This window comes from Aotus nancymaae, unplaced genomic scaffold, assembly GCF_030222135.1.
Source record: "Aotus nancymaae isolate 86718 unplaced genomic scaffold, 86718_ANA_hifiasm-v0.15.2.pri h1tg000053l, whole genome shotgun sequence".
Lineage (NCBI taxonomy): Eukaryota > Metazoa > Chordata > Mammalia > Primates > Aotidae > Aotus > Aotus nancymaae.
This window is the reverse complement of record NW_026988467.1, coordinates 16,236,420-16,254,439: the sequence shown is the minus strand read 5'-3', so window position 1 is coordinate 16,254,439 and position 18,020 is coordinate 16,236,420. Positions and strand designations below refer to the sequence as shown.

At 48.8% G+C, this 18,020-nt stretch overlaps 1 protein-coding gene across 4 annotated transcripts in view; it reads left to right on the top strand.

The window, feature by feature from the left end:
- Positions 1-18,020, top strand: part of CAPZB (capping actin protein of muscle Z-line subunit beta) — a 151,086-nt gene that overhangs the window by 98,834 nt on the left and 34,232 nt on the right. For all 4 annotated transcript variants that reach the window (XM_064363376.1, XM_064363375.1, XM_064363374.1 and 1 more), the window contains exons 3-4: positions 4,445-4,566; positions 11,927-12,040. In XM_064363376.1, the coding sequence (XP_064219446.1) occupies positions 4,445-4,566; positions 11,927-12,040 (236 nt within the window). The remainder of the gene's footprint in view (positions 1-4,444; positions 4,567-11,926; positions 12,041-18,020) is intronic.

Sequence of the window (18,020 nt, the reverse complement as noted above, 5' to 3'; positions counted from 1 at the left end):
CCTCCCGCGGCGGGCGTGATGCTGTGCTGAGGCTGAAGGGCCCTTGGCCTCTGTAGGTGTGGAGTTAGTTCACAGTGAGAAGTGCGAAGTGGTGAGGAAGGAGTAAGGCGACAGCCATCGGCAGTGTTAGAACAGCCATCCCCAAAGCATTTAGGATTCAGGTGGTATCAGTGTTACTGCAGGAATTCTGAAGAATTTGACATCTTTATAAACAAGTCAGAGTTTGGGCCAGGCCCTAAAGGATCAGTGAGATTTAAGAGAGCAGTGGGGATTGGCTGCCAGATTTAGCAAATAAAAATATATGACCTGGCCAGGTGCAGTGGCTCACGCCTGTAGTCCCAGCATCTTGGGAGCTCGAGATGGGTGGATCACTTGAGGTCAGGAGTTCGAGACCAGCCTGACCAACATGATGAAACTCTGTCTCTACTGAAAATATAAAAATTAGTTGGGCATGGTGGTGTGCGCCTGTAGTCCCAGCTACAGGGGAGGCTGAGGTAAGAGGATCAGCAGCTGGATGGTAGGCCAGATGGGTGGCGGAGGTTGTAGTAAGCCAAGATTGTGCCATTGCACTCCAGCCTGGGTGACAGAGCTAGACTCCATCTCAATTAAAAAAAAAAAAAAAAAGCCATGTAACCTTTAAGAAGTATTCATACTAAAATATTATTTATTGTGTATCTGAAATTCAGATTGAACTGGTCTTCCTCTATTTTCCTCAATAGGGAAGATATTTAAGTGGAAGAATACGTGTGCAAGCTTGCATGTTCGGAGAGTGGTGAATTGGACCCTCTGGTTGGTTGAGGGTCGTTCAGGCAGAGGTAGAGGGACTGTGTGGGTATGAGACGGGATCATTAGTGGTGCCAGGTCATGACTAGTGCACCTTTGGGTGGCTGCTCTGGTTCAAGTCTGTGGGCACACCATGTATGCCACACTTCTCATTCCCCATGGCAACGAAAATGTTATTATTCTAGATTCTCTTTGATCCGAAGAAACAGGGCTGATGGAAATGTGGCCAAAACTATGGCCCAACTTGCAAGTTTATCTAACAGGACAAAATTGTGCCTGCTCGGGTGGAGAGTCAGCTGGCCAAATCAAGTCCCAGAGGCTTTTCACTGTAGGACAGGCACTGCTAGTTTCTGAGTTCCAGTTTAAATGTATGTTTCTCTGGGGTTGGTTAGTACCTGGCATACAGGCTGTCAGAAGTCCCGGCACAGAGCACAGATCTTCATGGGTGGTCTGCGTTCATGCAACTCATCGACTATGTTTGACAAATGAATGGTCTTGGGCTTTGCCTAAGGTTCTGTGGCCAGCTCACAGCAGAGCAGAGGCTAGAACTCTCAGGTCTCTTAGTTCTCGTTCTTTCCACCATTGCTGTGGCTCCTTGAGGTCATATATTAATAAAAATGCCGGGGCTTTCATGACAGCCGAAGGTCTCTCTGTTTAGTGCTTTCTCACCATACCATGTTTCGTATCTGAGAGTGTCTGGTTGGAACCACACATGAAACTTGTCAGCATCCATTCAAATTGAGTTCTGGACAAGCGCTTTTGCTAAAGATTCCTACCTGCCAATTTATTAATTTAAAAATAAAGTTGATTGGAGTTTGGGAGGCTCCCATGTTGTAAAACTCCTCATTCCCTCCCTCCTTCCCTCCCTTCCTCCCAAATATATTAAGCATTTGCTATATGTCAGGCACTGCCACAGGCACTGAGAATCCTGCGGTGAATAAGATGGAAGTCTTTGCCCAAGTAAAACTTGCATTCTAGTGAGGGAGACAGACAACTGATCAATGAAAAATTACTCCACCTGGTGTTAAGTGCTAGGAAGAAATTAGTAGATGCTTTTGATTCATAGATTAATCTTGGATAGGCGTAGAGTCAAGCCTCTTTTATGCCAAACCCCATTTTCTTGTGAGCTTTCCTACATTGGGGGGACTCAGCTGCAAGCAGCATGCCTGGCGGGAAAAGGGAAGCAGCTGGCTCCAGGTGGAACTGGAGTTGAGGCACTGGATCCTCACAGGTACGTTTGTACCCCGTGTCTGAAGCCGCACAGTGAATTCAGGTGTGATCGAGGCTGGTGTTGACATCTGAGAGTAACAGGTGACTGATGATCTTGTCTAAAGGAAGAGAGAGGAACCTGAATATGTCAGGCAATAACATACGGCCATTTCCCTGTGCCGGGCTCTGCCCTGAACACTGAATGCATTACCTCATGTGGGTCCTCAGAATCACATGGGGATGGATATCCAGATGGGTTGGTTTTATTATCCCCACTTTACACGTACGGAAACAAAGTCTTAGTAGGGAAGTAAAATGACTTACGCAAGGCCATAAGGTTGCTTGTATGCAGTGGAGTCAGGAAGTCCAACTTCAGACCCTATTTGCTCAGTCTCTACTATAATTCAGGATAAATTGGGCTGATGGTGTCAGGACTCCAACCAGAGAGAATGGGTTCCAGGCAAAAGTTGAGGCCCAACAGACAAGCCAAGGCAGCAGCCCAGCATTATAAATGGAGATGCTTAGGGACAGGTGTGATGTGTTAGGCAAGGCAGCAGGCGCATAGGTACCCAGGGGTGCTTCACTGGCTGTGGCAGCACAGCAGGGCCTCTTCCAGGTCCCAGTTGCCTTGGGTGGAAGCTGTTAGACCTTGCTTTTCTCAGCCAGGACTTCCTTCCAGGTGAAGGGCTCTGTGGCCACTCCTAAGCAGGGGTGGGACTAGGAGGGGGCCGTTTGCCACCAGAGTGTGCCTTTGGCATGCACTGTCCTTCCCCTTCGCTGGACATTAAACCAAAGTTAGAGTGGGAGGAGTAGGGCCTTTGGACTCATATGGCCCTGGTTTTGTTTTCTGTCTCCACTGCTTGCTTCTTGTGTGGCCTTTGGGTAAGTCAGTGACTCCGGGCCTCAACTCTAATCAGTAAAATGGGGATTTACATACCCACTTTGCTGAATGTGTGTGAGCTTTCAAGTCAACGATATGCTCTCTGTAAAGGGCCTAACGTAGTTCATGGTGCATGACGCGCACATGGAAATGGTAAGGGGCATGATATGTCACCAAAACCAACTTGGAAAATAGCCCCCATTTTATTTTGTTTGCTTGGAAAGGGCAGATACACCTGGAAAAAGAATTCTGAAAACAAGCACAGGTATAGGCCAGGCCTAGGCCTCACACCTGTAAGCCCAGCACATTGTACACAGGGCTTGGTGTGGTGTATGTCTCTCTCTTTTGAGTGCTGTCCCCTGTGCAAGAAACAGATCGTCTCACCAAGGCCAGAAATTCTGTGAGTTACGAGGCAGGGTTACAGTCCTTTCTTTAGTTGTGCTGGATATTGCTTTCCAAGCTGAGTTCTAAAGCACCCTGGAGGGGTAGCAGAGGAGCCCATGGAGGCTGGGTAGTCTCTGTGGTGGTGGGGCTCCCTGTCCCTGTCTCTTGGTTGGTGGCAAGGGCCTTCTGGAAGAACACAGGAACCACCATGGCTGTCAGCCTCTCTGCCGAGCTGCTCTGCTGGTGTCTTTGCTGTACAATTTAACTTTTCCATTGGGAAGGGTTATTGGTGCAGTTGGCAGGCGCTTGCCTGGTAAATGATACAGTGGGGCCCCCATAAACCCAGGCCCATGAAACAAATAAGTCAGCACATTGAAAATACAGTGTGGAAGTGACTCAAGCCTGAAGGAATCCGTTTCTGAAAGTACTGCCATCCCTTTCTGGGACATTTTGGTGGAAATTGATGTTTGAGTTGGGAGGAGGAGGCCCGTGGCTTGGTTACTTGCAGAGCCTTGTGTCAGAGTCTCAGCACTGGCCCAGGGTGTAAGTCCTGCCAGCCCCTGACCACGAAGTCATCCTTCTCGGTGAGGCGGCCCCCTGGCAGGCCAGACAGGGGTGAACCCAATGGGGCTCTGTGCTGTGGGAGCCGGGGTGAAGCTCTCTTTGCAGTAGAGACAGTTGACTGTACGAGCCAACTGGTAACACTTGGCTAGGGGCCTGGAAAGTATTGGAAACTCCACCCAGCATGGGAGCCTGTGGGAGTTCTCCGGCACGGACGAGTTATTCTTCTCTGAGTTCTTTAGATTCCTGTGTATTTGAAATGTTTACCTTCTTCTCAGGACTTCAGCTTGTACTTTGCCCACCAGAGACCAATACCAAGCACATACACACTTAAATTTACTAGGCCACCCTGGTGACCAGGTAATTAAAGCCGCACACCCGTTTTTGGAAGGAAGACTGTATTACAAATCATGCTCCACTGTAATTCAAGAACGGGCTTCTTTATAGAGGGACACAGTTGGTGTCAGACACACATGGAAAAGAAAAGAACAGGCCTGTGATCTTGGCTCAGAACCCAGGGCCAGATGTTAAAGGTTCTGACCGTAACATGGCTGCAGCATTGTTAGCCACCTGAGTTTGGCATGCTGTTTTAACCTCCGTTTCGACCTTGTCCTTTCTCTCTGCCAGGTCCCCAGTCTATGTGAGGATCTCCTGTCTTCTGTTGACCAGCCACTGAAAATTGCCAGAGACAAGGTGGTGGGAAAGGATTACCTTTTGTGTGACTACAACAGAGATGGGGACTCCTATAGGTGAGCTCACGCCCCTGGGATACAGCAGGCGCAGCAGCCACGTGCGGGCTGCCATGGGTGCCTGCTGCAGAGCACGGGGACCTTGGACTCGAGCAGGCTGGCAGCCCATCCAGCCTTCCGTCCATTTGTCCCTTACCCTCCTCTCTTTTCTTCTCTTATCCTCCACATTCTTCTCTTCCCTCCATCTGTTACTCCAGTCATGCAGCACACGTTTGAGGAGTGCCACCCACAAGCATGGGAGTGGCAGTGAACAAAAGGCTCCCTGCCTTCATGGATCTCCCAGTCTAATAGAGCAGTGAACAAAAGGCTCCCTGCCTTCATGGATCTCCCAGTCTAATAGAGCAGTGAACAGAAGGCTCCCTGCCTTCATGGATCTTCCAGTGTAATAGAGCAGTGAACAGAAGGCTCCCTGCCTTCATGGATCATCCAGTCTAATAGAGCAGTGAACAGAAGGCTCCCTGCCTTCATGATCTTCCAGTCTAATGGGAGATGGATGTTGTTCCCAAAAACAACTGTTCTATTACAATTGCATTCAATCCTGCAAAGGGCAAGGTACAGAATATATGACAGGCGTCCTGATGGCAGAGAGGGTCCCTGTGGTTAAGGGGTCTATGAACGTAGCTCTGTCAGATACACAGCTCTCTTCTCTCCGTCACCTCGCCCAAGGCTGTAAATAACTAAGTTGACATTAGTCCTGCCCTGGATGTCTGAACACCAGGTCTAGCATAGGAGACACGTTGGGTTACTGATAACCATATGATGTGATTCATACAGCCAGTGCAAAGCCTGTTCAGGGTAGGAGGGTAGCATAAAAGAGGCCATGGTCAATTCCGGGAGGACTTCCTGAAGGAGGTAACATCTGAGCTGGGTTTTAAGGGCATGTAAGAGTTATACCTCTATTTTTTAAAGAGTGGGAATTCCTAAACTAGTCCAGTGTTTCCTTGATGAATTGCAGTAGTTACTACCTTGGAGAACAGTAGAGGAATACAGCCTGCTTTAGGTTTATTTAGAGGCCACAGAACCAAAGTTGTCTTGAAGCTTCACCCAAATGCTCTCTTTGGAGAGGGGGCAAGGCTTCTGGGAAGTTGAAGCAGGAAAAATTATCAGGAGTCAGCCAATGTGGGCTTTAAACAGCACAGCTCCCTATGTCATTGGGACTGTGCAAAACACTTATTGTTGCTCATCTTTTAGTTTTCTCATCTGTAAAATGGAAATAATATTTGTTTACTACACAGAATGCTTACTGAAGGAAATATAGAGGACTGCGGGAGGGAGGGAGAGAATGAGCAGGCAGGGAAGGGTCTCCCAAAAGTGGGAACTGGAGGATGAAAAGGTCCAGCCATGGCTGGGCACAGTGGCTCACACCTATAATCCCATCACTTTGGGAGGCTGAGGCGGACAGATCACCTGAGTTCGGGAGTTTGAGACCAGCCTGATCAACATGGAGAAACCCGGTCTCTACTAAAAAATGCAAAATTAGCTGGGTGTGGTCGTGGGCGCCTGTAATCCCAGCTACTCGGGAGACTGAGGCAGGAGAATCACTTGAACCTGGGAGGCGGAGGTTTCGATGAGCCAAGATCATGCCGTTGCACTCCAGCCTGGGCAACAAGAGCGAAACTCCATCTCAAAAAATAAAAATAAAAAAAGAAAGAAAGAAAAGAAAAGGTCCAGCCATGCATAAGTCAGGAAGAGCCTGCTGGGTGCTGAGGTCCTGCGTGATGAGCTTGCTAGGATGGAGCTGGCAGAAGGCCAGAGGTGGAGAAGGCAGTGAGGGGCAGGTGGTGGGGCCAGAGATGAGGGTGGAGGCATGGCCAGGGCAGGTCTGGCAGAGTCTTGAAGGCCAGGCTGAGGGTAATAAAAGTTAGCACAGGGTTATTGGGGGGATAAAGGAAGTATCACATGTGAAATGTTGAATGGCACAGACCTTGTCATATATTGTAAAAGTTTAATTAATACTGACTTTTAAGAGATTAGACAACAGTTTTATAATCATGTCCTTTTCCTAGCTTCAAATGGAAATTAGGTAGAGAATATATTTTGGCCTCCTTAAGACCAGAGACTAGATAGAGTTGAAATGGTGAGAAGTGGTGAGATTTGAGGTCAGTTTTAAAGGTAGAGCCAGTGGCCTCTGCAGGTGGGTAGGGATGGAAGAAGAGTAGGTGGGGCGTGAAGGGGGATCAGAGAGCTTCTGGCCTGAGCCGCTGTTGATTAAGGTGAGGAGGACTCGGGGAGGGGCTGGCAAAGAGACAATTTAAGCTTGAGAGGCCCATTAGCTCAAAGTGGAGATAGCAGGTAGGCTGTCGATGTACCATGTGGAGTTCCGGGAGACAGGTCTAGGCTGGGGATATGACTGCAGATGTCCCAGCATATAGATGGTGAGACAACCCTGAGGCTGATCAAGTTCATCCTTGAAGGGCTCATTCTGTCCCTAGAATTGCTGGTCACGGGCATGGCATCAGTTGCTGTCCTCCCTGGGAGCATCATGCTCTGTTGCCCAGGCTGGAGGACAGCGGTGCAAACATGGCCCACTGCAAACCATAGGTACACACCACCATGCCCTGCTAATTATTATTATTATTATTATTTTTTTTTTTTTTTTGAGATAGAGTCTTGTTCTGTCACCCAGGTTGGAGTGTATTGGCCTCAGCTCACTGCAACCTTTGCCTCCTGGGTTCAAGTGATTCTCCTGCCTCAGCCTCCTAAGTAGCTTGGATTACAGGCATGTACCACCATGCCAAGCTAATTTTTGTATTTTTAGTAGAGACGGGGTTTCACCATGTGGTCAGGCTGGTCTCGAACTCTTGACTTCGTGATCCACCCGCTTCAGCCTCCCAAAGTGCTGGGATTACAGACATGAGCCCCTGTACCCGGCCTATTTTTTTTTTTTTTTGAGACAGAGTTTTACATTATGTTGCCCAGGTTGGAGTACAGCGGCACAATCTTAGCTCACTGCAACCTCTGTCTCCTGGGTTCAAGCAGATTCTCCTGCCTCAGCCTCCCAAGTAGCTGAGATTGCAGGTGTGTGCCATCATGCCTAGCTAATTTTGGGGGTTTCGCCATGTTGGCCAGGCTGGTCTTTAACTCCTGACTTCAAATGATCCTCCTGCCTTTGCTTCCCAAAGTGTTGGGATTATAGGCATGAACCACTGTGCCCAGCCCCAGCAAATTTTTTGACTTTTCTTTTTTTTGTAGAGATGGGGGCCTCACTTTGTTGTCCAGGCTGGCCTCAAACTCCTAGGTTCAAGCAGTCCTCCCACTTTGGCCTCCCAGATTGCTAGGATTACAGATGTGAGCCACAGTGCCCAGCCAGAGAGCCTCTTACGAAGTGGGGTGGACCAGCCCTTAGAGAGAGTCCGGTGAAGGTGGTGAGTGGTCTGGCAGGCCAAGGACCACATCATTGCAGAGAAGTACTCTCGCCCGTATGCAGTTCAGAGAACATTTCCTGGAGGAAGTGGTCCTTGAACTGGTCTTGCTTAATCAATATCATTACTATATTATTTTCACCTAAAACCTCCAGTTTGCTGTGTAAGACGACTGTTCTGCAGGAGCTGGTAGAAGGATGGAATCATGTCTAGGTCCGTGGCTAGGCCAGGCTCTGCGGGAGACCTGGTACCTGCAGCCCTTCCAGGTCACCCCTTTGTCCCTACCTGCATTCCTGAGGCCCCACCACCAGCTCTGGGGGAATTTCAGGCCTTCAGAGAGGAGACCAGGGTGCAGAGGCAGAAAGTATGTCTTTCCTTTCTCTCCATCTCGATATGAAACTTCAAGGTCTTCTGATTCTCTCCACAGATTTCCATCCTGACTGTGTTTGATGGTTTGCTTAAATAAGATCCTTATGGTGTGACTGCTGCCAGCAGCACCGTTTGAAACCTGTTAGCTGAAACAAAAAGCCTTCTCGGAGGGAAATGAAAGGGCTGACTTTTGAAATCTAAGTGTTCTTGTCCATCTGTCTTTTTTCACATGGCCTCCATTTAAGCTCTTAAATGTGTTCTGAGTACCCCTTCCACTAAGAATATTCTGGGTAATGTTATGATATTTCCCTCAGCTACAATTACCTGGGCTTCGGGACTAACAGCTTGAAATGCTATCATCTGTGAGCCAGTAGAAATGTGAGTTACAGGCTTCTTGAAAATTGCAGCCCCCAGTCTGCCCGAGAGATGGGCTCTTGTGTCTAATCAGGGTGCCTTGAAATGAACGCCAGTTGGGTCGTGTCTTCCTGGCCCACAGGAAGGCAGTGGCCATCATCTAGCTGTGGGAATGGTCCTGGGCATGAGTGTGTTGCAGAGTCTCAAAGGGCCACGCAGGGGAAGGAGGGAATTCAGCTCCACACCCTCAGATTCTTATCCACTCCCCTGGCCAGCTGAACAACCAAGCCTTGTTTACGGATAAATCATGGCGACAGCATCTTTCTCCTGGGTCTTTGTGTCAGATCTGGTGAGAGGCCTTTGTTGATTTGGTGTTTTTGTTTTTTTAGTGCTTAGGTGTCCCTCAGCATAAAAAAGCCAGAAAGCTGCTCCGTCTCTCGGTTTGGAGGAGTGGAACACCAGCAGAATTCCCGCAGGTCCTTTCTTCCCCTCCTGGGCTGTGAGGCTTCAGTCCATCAGCAGCATCCACTTGGCACTGACTCAGGGCTGGGTACTGGGGACAAGGGCAGGCAGTACAGGCTCTTCTCTCAAAGGCCTCTCGCAGTCGAGGATGAGAAAAGAAGGGCATGAGGGTTAACGTCTGTGCGAGAGGGATGGGCAGGAGGGAGGGAATGGCTGCTTCTGTTGTGGAGTGGGGTGCAAGAATTCATTCTTTTTTTATTTTTTTACAACTGTGATTGGACAAGAATAAGTCATTCCCCCCAAACTTCACCCCCGCCTCCGCCCCCAGTGCCAAGACAGAGTCTTGCTCTGTCACCCAGGCTGGAGTGCAATGGCCCAATCTCGGCTCACTGCAACCTCCGCCTTCTAGGTTCAAGCAATTCTCCTGCCTCAGCCTCCCAAGCAGCTGGGATTACAGGCATACGCCACCACACCTGGCTAATTTTTTATATTTTTAGTAGAGGTGGGGTTCCACCATGTTGGCCAGGCTGATCTCAAACTCCTGAGCTTGTGATCTGCCCGTGTCAGCCTCCCAAAGTGCTGGAATTACAGGTGTGAGCCACCATGCCCAGCCACATTCATTTTTAAAAATATATATTTTTTTAATGAGCATGTAGTTGAGTGCCAGGCACTGTTCTAGGTGCTGAGCAACCCATAGGGAAGGTGACAGAAAAGGCTCTTGCCCCTCAGAGCTGAGGTTCTAGAGTGAGCTATCTACATTTAAATGATTCCGATTAAATAAAATCAAGAATTTAGTCTCTTGGTCGTACTGTTCCCATTGCAAGTATGCAAGCAGCCACACATGGCTAGTCACTTGTTTAGGACAGCACAGATCTAGAACATCTCTATCGTCACGAGAAGTTCTGTTGGGCATCCCTGTTTCAGAGGGAGGAGGGACAGTCTACAAGAACTGGCACGTCAGCCTGTGCTTGGCCTCTCAGGAGAACTGAGGCACCCAGGTGGGCGGCACATCTGTCTTCCTAGCTACGGGGTCCCAGCTTGCTGACAGTGAATGGTCCAATGTGACCATGAGAGCTGGCTGCTGGTCGTGGGGCAGTAGGGAGTGTCTCACCCCATTCTTGCAAAGTCTTTACCAAAACTGCGGTGAGCAGCAGAAAGTGGTTGCCTTGGAAAGAAGAATTTCCAAAGGCTCCTTCTGCTTGGAGGTGATCAGGAGTATAACGCTTGCCTGGAGACTCTTTGGGGACACCAGGCACATCAGCTCTTCCCCTACATACCGTTTGCGAACCAACCTCCAAGAAAGCTGCCTGCGGGTGGCTGGTGGAAGAGGGCACCCAGCTTATTCTGGTTTCATAGTCCATGATCTACTGATGTAGGTGCCTGGCAGAGCATCACTTACCAAGAAGAAAGATGTCTGTGCACAGAATTTGTTAAAACTGGGGTTTGGGATATCATGAGCATACTTTTTTTTCCCTTAACCTGAATTCCACATGACAGTGATATGAATGAAGGTCTGTGGTCAGGAGTGGGTACAGGAAAGGCAGTGTGGATCTCTCTGTGGAAACAGAGGTGTTTAGCCCAAGAGTGTAAAGGACTTTTTCTGAATTCCATGTTGTCTTCTCTGTCTTTTCATTCCTCTCTCACCTTTTTAATTCTGCTACTTTCTCTGAATGCTCAGTCCTCTGGACCCCACCTGCAGAAATTAATGAGTAGATCTTTCCCTTATAACCCCCTTTCCAGTTCTCTGTGTGATTAAATGCTTTCCTGATGTGGCAAAATACATTTCAAGAAATACAGCAAGTCTTTGGGGCTGCAAAAAGCCTGGTTCTCATTACTTAGCAGTCTTTATATGTGTGCATAGCCCTTGGATGTTGGAAAAGCTATCCTCTGTTCACGTGGAGAACCTGGTTGCTCAGGTTTTCTAATGTAATCAGCATTTCCCTGTGGAGCTGTGTTTCTTGCCTGCCTCTGTAACTGACAGCTCTTAATCCTTACTGTGTAAGAAAGTCTTTGGAATTGAAGTTTAGCGCCTCCAGCAAGTCAGAGAGGAGAGAGGGACATCTGTTGAACTATAAGATGGTCAACACATGGCTGGGCGCAGTGGCTCACGCCTATAATCCCAGCACTTTGGGAGGCCAAGCTGGGTGGATTACCTGAGGTCAGGAGTTTGAGACCAGCCTGGCCAACATGACAAAACTCCATCTCTGCTAAAAATACAAAAATTAGCCAGGTGTGGTGGCTCACACCTGTAATTCCAGCTACTCGGGAGGCTGAGGCACGAGAATCACTTGTGAACCCAGGAGATGGAGGTTGTGGTGAGCCAAGATTGTGCCATTGCACTCCAGCCTGGGCAACAGAGTGAGACTTGGTCTCAAAAAAAAGGGTAGTGAACACAAAGGAAACTGAGAAAGTAGGTAAGAAAGAACTAGCATTTGTTGAACACCGACAATCTGGCAAGCTCTGGTCTGGGCGCTTGATCAGCTTGTCTCCTCATGTCTCATGACAGCCCTGTGTGCGGAGCAAGTAGCAGCCGTATTTTGCATATCAGGACAGTGAGGCTCAGAGAGTCGGGACAGTTGCTGAGCATCCACAGCCAGTGAGAGGTGGAGCATGGGTGTCTGCTCAGTCTACCTGCATCTGCACCCTTTAAACCTCCAGAAAGCCCTGTTTGTTGCCAGGGCCCAGAAAAGTCTTTGCTGGAGCTAGCAGCTTTGCCCCTGAGATTTCAGATAGCCGGGGCTCAGGCTCCCTGCTCACTGGCCATGTCTTCATGGAACGATTCATGGTGTGTCCTTTTCCTTCCTTCCCTCCAGGTCACCATGGAGTAACAAGTATGACCCTCCCTTGGAGGATGGGGCCATGCCATCAGCTCGGCTGCGAAAGCTGGAAGTGGAAGCCAACAATGCCTTTGACCAGTACCGAGACCTGTGAGTCACTTTCTCCTCTTGCACTTGAGCTCTTGTCATTTTTGAGAGGTAAATCCTAAGTGGCAGTGTTCTCTCTTGAATCTGTTACCTGGCCAGGCATTCTCCCTTGAATCTGTTACCTGGCTCACCTAACTAAAATGCTGAGCCGTCCATAGCAGGATGCAGGGCACTCGTTTGGTAACTGGGTCGGTGACGAGATGACTCAGTCATAGAATCCTACCTTACTCCACTGTGAGTTGTTGACCTGTGTCATAATTCATAATAACAGCAGGTACCACTGGTACAGCACCTACTGTGTGTAGGAAACAGCTCTTGGTATTCTACATAGCATCTCAAATCCTCACAAACATAGCTAGTTTAGTCCTCGTTTCTCAGATGAAGAAATTAAGATACAGAAAGATTTAAGTGTTTGTCCACAGCAAGAGGTAGAGCCAGGAATTAAAGTCAGACCTGTCTATCTCCAAAGGCCCCTATGGATACCACGCTCAGTTCTGACCTGGAGCTTAGGGGTCTCTGCCTCCAGCTGCTGCCAGGCCAGGACCAGCGCAATCCTTACACCATGGGAGCAGAGCAGCAAACATCTTCCTGAATCCTGAGTTGTTCGTGGCCTTGACACCTACCTTAAAAAGCATTTTGCTAGATCTGTTGAGATTTGTTCCTGCCCCATCTAATCCTGCCTCCCAGCACTGTAGCACCAACATGTCACTTAATTGTTCAGCCTTAAAAGGAAGGGCTCCAGAGAAAGGTAGCCATAATCAACAGAATCTCATTTATACTTAAGTTCTATACTGAAAATACAGCAAAACTGTAAAACAGGCAATACTAAATCAAGTTGGCAGACTTTTTTTCTGTAAAGAACCAGATACTAAACGTTTTAGGCGTTGTAGGCCACGTAAGGGTTTCTGTGGCTGCTGCTTTGGTTTGTTTTCTGTTTAACCTTTAAAATGTAAAATTCACCTCTTGAGCTTTGAGGTGGGTAGGGGTTGGCCCTCGGTCTGTAGTTTGCCCACCCCTGGCCTAGGATCTAGGCAAGAAAATGGACATAAGAAAAGGAAGCATCCGAACAGTGTCAAAAAGCTGGTGCTGCTCTACTTAGTGTGAGGGGTTCACGTCTTCACTTTGCAAGTATTTGGAGTGGCTGTGTAGTTCATAGCAGCTTGCTGTAACATATAAAGAATTTCTGGCAGGCATGGTGGCTCACACCTATAATCCCAGCACTTCAGGAGGCCAAGGCAGGCAGATGGCTTGACCCCAGGAGTTTGAGACTAGCCTGGGCCACATGGTGAAATCCCATCTCTACAGGAAAAAAAAAAAAAAAGAAAAATTAGCTGGGTGTGGTGGCCTACAGCTGTAGTCCCAGCTACTTGGGAGACTGAAATGGGAGGACCACATGAGCCCAGGAGTTTGAGGCTGTAGCAATAGTTGTAATGGCACCACTGCAGTTCAGCCTGGGTGGCAGAGTGAGATCCTCCCTCAAAAAAATTTTTAAAAATTTCTTTTGGAAGCTGATTTAGGAGGAAAAGTGATACTTCTCAATATCTGACACACAAACAGAAAACCCATCACGCTTAGTAGAATGAAATACGCAAGCATAGATCTACGGAAGACAGGAATAAATGGCCTTAAACATTTCAGCGTTCTCAAAAATGCATCAATGTGTAATACAACCTTATCTTCAGTATCTATCTATGTACAAATATTTTATATACATTATCCTTACTCCTTAACAAGAACCTCTGGGGAAGATGGTTTTGTTCCTCCTTTTACAAATGAGACCAAGGTTCCAAGAGGTTAAATGACTCACACAAGACCACAGGACATGGAGGTGAAAAGCTAGGATTTGAGCCTATATTTGTCTAAAATTCCCACAAATTATTGATTTTCACAGTTAAAATAGGCTACAGTCTTTAAAGGTTCTTACATCTAGAACTTTGTCCTATTGTAGAATAGCTCTGTCCCCAGTGATACTGAAAAGCTGAATCTTTGCTCTATGATTGTTTACTTGTAATTGTTTTTAACTCTCTTCCTTTACCTGCCCATTTGGTAAGAAGTCAATCCAGCTATTAAACAAGAATGTCCAAGTAGAATCATTTTGATATTAAAGTGATAATACTGATAATAAAATAGCGATGGTGATGATAACAGTTACCAGTGGCCATGCAAGTGGGCCTCCAGGTGTTCTCTGCTTCATTCGGTCTTCACAGGAACCCATGAGAGAAGGGTATCCCTCTCTTACAAACGAGTTGACAGATCAGAACGGTGATGTAAATTACCCAGGTTCACAGAGCCAGTAAGTGGTGGAACTGGGATGTCAAACCATCCTTATCCAGCTCCAGAGTCCTACATCAATTTATTTACTCGCAGACGTTTGAGTGCTTCCCATGAGCCAGGTGCTCACTGAGTACCAGGAATTCACCTCATACGTGGTAGATGAGGCCCCCACCCTCACCACGCTCCATTGAGGAAAAACAAACAGTAGTCAAGTGAGCAAGTCAGTGATGCTGGTGATAATAGGGAGCAGCTCACTTGTTTTGTAGAGCGCCCCATGAGGCCTCTTGAGGAGACACTTGACTGAGGTCTGACATCGAGGAAGCCAGCCAGGCGTGGGACTGGTTGTGCCAGGGTCTCCGAGGCAAGGGCAAACTCACCTGTCTAAGACCCTGAGACTGGTGCCCCTTAATGTGCACACAGATCTGTCAACCAGCAAGTGCATGCCCTCAGCCTCTTTTAATTAGGCAAAATTGGCCCCTTTTATATCTTTGTAAGTTTCCTGGGAGCCAGCTCAGAATACTCCAGGAATACAGCCTGGCCTTTCAGCTAAATGTGAAGGTGGAAATGCAAAGTTCCCGCCTTGAAAGTATTTGCTGGATTTTCCCCCAGCCTGGGGAGCTAACCTGCCATGCATGCCATCCCCTAGCCTGAAGAAGTTGCTGGGCCTCACCCCTTCTGTTCTCTGAGGAGGCTGCACTCTGGCTTATTACTGGGCTGCATGTTGAGATATGGAGGGGGTTTCTGATTTTTTGTGACACTTAAGTATTCAGGTTGTTACTGCCTTTATGTAAAGTGATTGAGATGTATTGCCTTACTCCGCCATTTAGGGCCAGCCTTATGAGCCCAGTTTCATCTTGGACTTTACTCCCCTTGTTCTCCATTCCCATCTCATTGTTCACATATGTAATGATACATGGTGTGTGCTTCTGCAGGGCTTGGTTGGCCTGTTATGAGAATTTCCTTATTATCATTAAAACTCTTCAAAATAATCACTGAATCCTCACAGTGACTATGGGATACTCTATTTGGCAGCTGATGGAGCTGAGGCTCAGAGAAGTACTCAAGCTGGTTAACACAGCCAGAAAACCACAGGAACCAGGAGCCATAGCCGAGGTCTCACTCAGGTCTCACTCTTCGCGCTGACTCTAGCAAATTTTTTCCCTTCCCTGGGAAATGTGTATTTGTAAGGTGGCTTACTTTGCCTACACACTCCTCTCTGAAGGTAAACTGACTCTGGGGAGTTAAGAGAGGGTGACAAGACAGCCTTCTACCCCCAGTTGGGGGTCTAACTGGATAACCCGGACCCTGAGGGTCTGTGACAGAGTGTAGTGGGATCCAGGCTGGTGCCGTCTGTCCCCAGCACCTCAGGAGGAAGGAGGAGAGGGGAGCATAAGGGCTCAGGGACCCCGCAGGAGAGGCAGGAGGCCCTTCCTCCCCTTCCATGTGCAGGAGCAGCGGGGCCAGGCTCTTCCTGGTTGACAGGGGCTGTAGCCCACCAAAGAGACAGCAGTTGGAGCTGTCATCCGGGACACCAGAGGCGAGGCCTTAGTTTCAAGTCACCCAGTGCCGTAGGAGTGTGCTGAGGAGCTCCCTCTCCTGGGACTACATGTGAGGAACATTTTCCCAGCTGGACCACATGTGATGAACCAAGTGTGTGCTTCTGCATATCTAGAAATGATGAGAACAAGTCTCTACTTTTTCCTTTTTTAAAAACATCTTGGTACATCGCTCATCTGCAGAAGCTCCCATTCTCAGAGTGCCCCGCGAGGCTGTTGGTGGCCACATCAGTGACCACAGCAGGCCCCGAAATGCCAGCTCTTTTCCCCATGGCTTTGGAGCAGAGGAGAGTCAGCTGTGTGGCCTTGTCTCCTAAGGGGCATTGGCCAAGGTCACAGAGGTAGTAGAACACCCCTTTCTCGTCATCTTTTGTTCAGTCCTTCCCCATACAAATGCTTTCTCACAGAAAGACTTACTTGTTGTCCCCTAAGCGAAGCCACAGCTCTCCCACCTGTCTTCTGTTCAGGTTGGCAGAGGAGTTCAAGCAAGGGTCACTCTGAGAGGGGGCATCTACCCAATGCTCCCTTCTGCTAGCGTGGTCACCCTGAGCCTGAGGGGCCTGGAAGGTGGTGGCCACTGTCCCCGGCCTGGTGAGAGATGCCTGGAGCCTCAGCCAGACCCACCCTGCCAGGAGAAAAGGGGAGTGGCTGGAGAAGCCACCCTGTAAGAGCAGGCTGGGCTCGCCCTCGTGCCCAGGAGGGCTGCACAGGTGCAGCTGCCACTCTCAGGGAACACACTTCAAGCTAGAGCTTGGTGTGCACCCCTGGTGGTTGGGGATTGGAAGAACAGACTGTGTTGACAGGGTCTAATTCCTGATGATTCCGGTGCTTCTGATTTCTTGGATCCTGATGAATTGCAGTTATGACTACGCTTGGCTTGAGCTCCAGCCTCATGACCACCAACCCCATCGAATGACTGAGAACTGCCAGGCTCCTGCCATGTTGGAGCAAGAATCCTCCCGTGAGGACAGTGCTGCAGCCAGCCTCCAGGGAGTCACTTGTTTTATGGCCTAAAAAGTCTCTTTATGCTGGGAAGGTCACACTGGACTTTGTTCACACAGAGATTTGACCATTGAAAAAAGGGTTGGCGGGGGGGCGGGCGCGCACGGTGGCTTAGGCCTGTAATCCCAGCACTTTGGGAGGACGAGGCAGGTGGATCATGAGGTCAGGAGTTCAAGACCAGCCTGGCCAAGATGGTGAAACCCCGTCTCTACTAATACAAAAATTAGCCAGTTGTGGTGGCGGGCTCCTGTAATCCCAGCTACTCGGGATGCTGAGGCAGAGAATTGCTTGAACCTGGGGAGGTTGCTTGAGGGGGAGGTTGCAATGAGCCAAGATCACGCCATTGCACTCCAGCCTGGGTGACAGAGCAAGACTGCATCTCAAAAAGGAATAAAGAGGCCTTGGGTGCCCTGTCTTGCTCTGCTCCTGCCCTCGCAGTGCCCTGCTGGCTTATGCAGAAGACTGGACTTGCCGTATATGGACATGTTTGTTGTTGACTGAAGTTTGAGAACAGCCTGGGCAACATAGCAAGACCCTGTACCTACAAAAAATAAAATATAAACACTAGTCAGGCATAGGGGCACACACACATAGGCCTAGCTACTCAGCTGAGGTGGGAGGATCGCTTGATCCCAGGAGTTCAAGGCTGCAGCGAGTTATGGTTGTGCCATCGTACACCAGCCTGGGTGACAGAGTAAGACCTTGTCTCTGAAAAAAAAGGAAAACTTAAAAAAAAAAAAAAGCACATGTGACAGGAGACATCAGTAAAGAGACAGCCTTGAGGGTCCAGAGCGCTAGAGCATGGTCCAGGTGACCCACAGCCCACACCAGCCTTCCCAGAGAGCAGGACTTACTGTCTCTCCAGAGGCTCCCTCTGCCACCAGAGAGAAATCTTCACTGGATCCTGAGGGAAAGACTTGGATTGTGTCTTCAGGTTTGGGCTTTGATCCCTGGCTCTGTAAAGGCTCTGACTTTGCAGAGTTGGACTTAATCATTAGCATATGGAATCAGTGTCAGAGTAATGGAGCTGGGGCCAGGGGAAGGGTTGACCAGCAGGCCTTTCTGGCTTGTAACTCCTCGGAGATGTGGCAACCCCTCTCCCCTGTGGATTGAAAGGGCCAGCAGTTGGGAATGTGACTCCTCAACGTGGG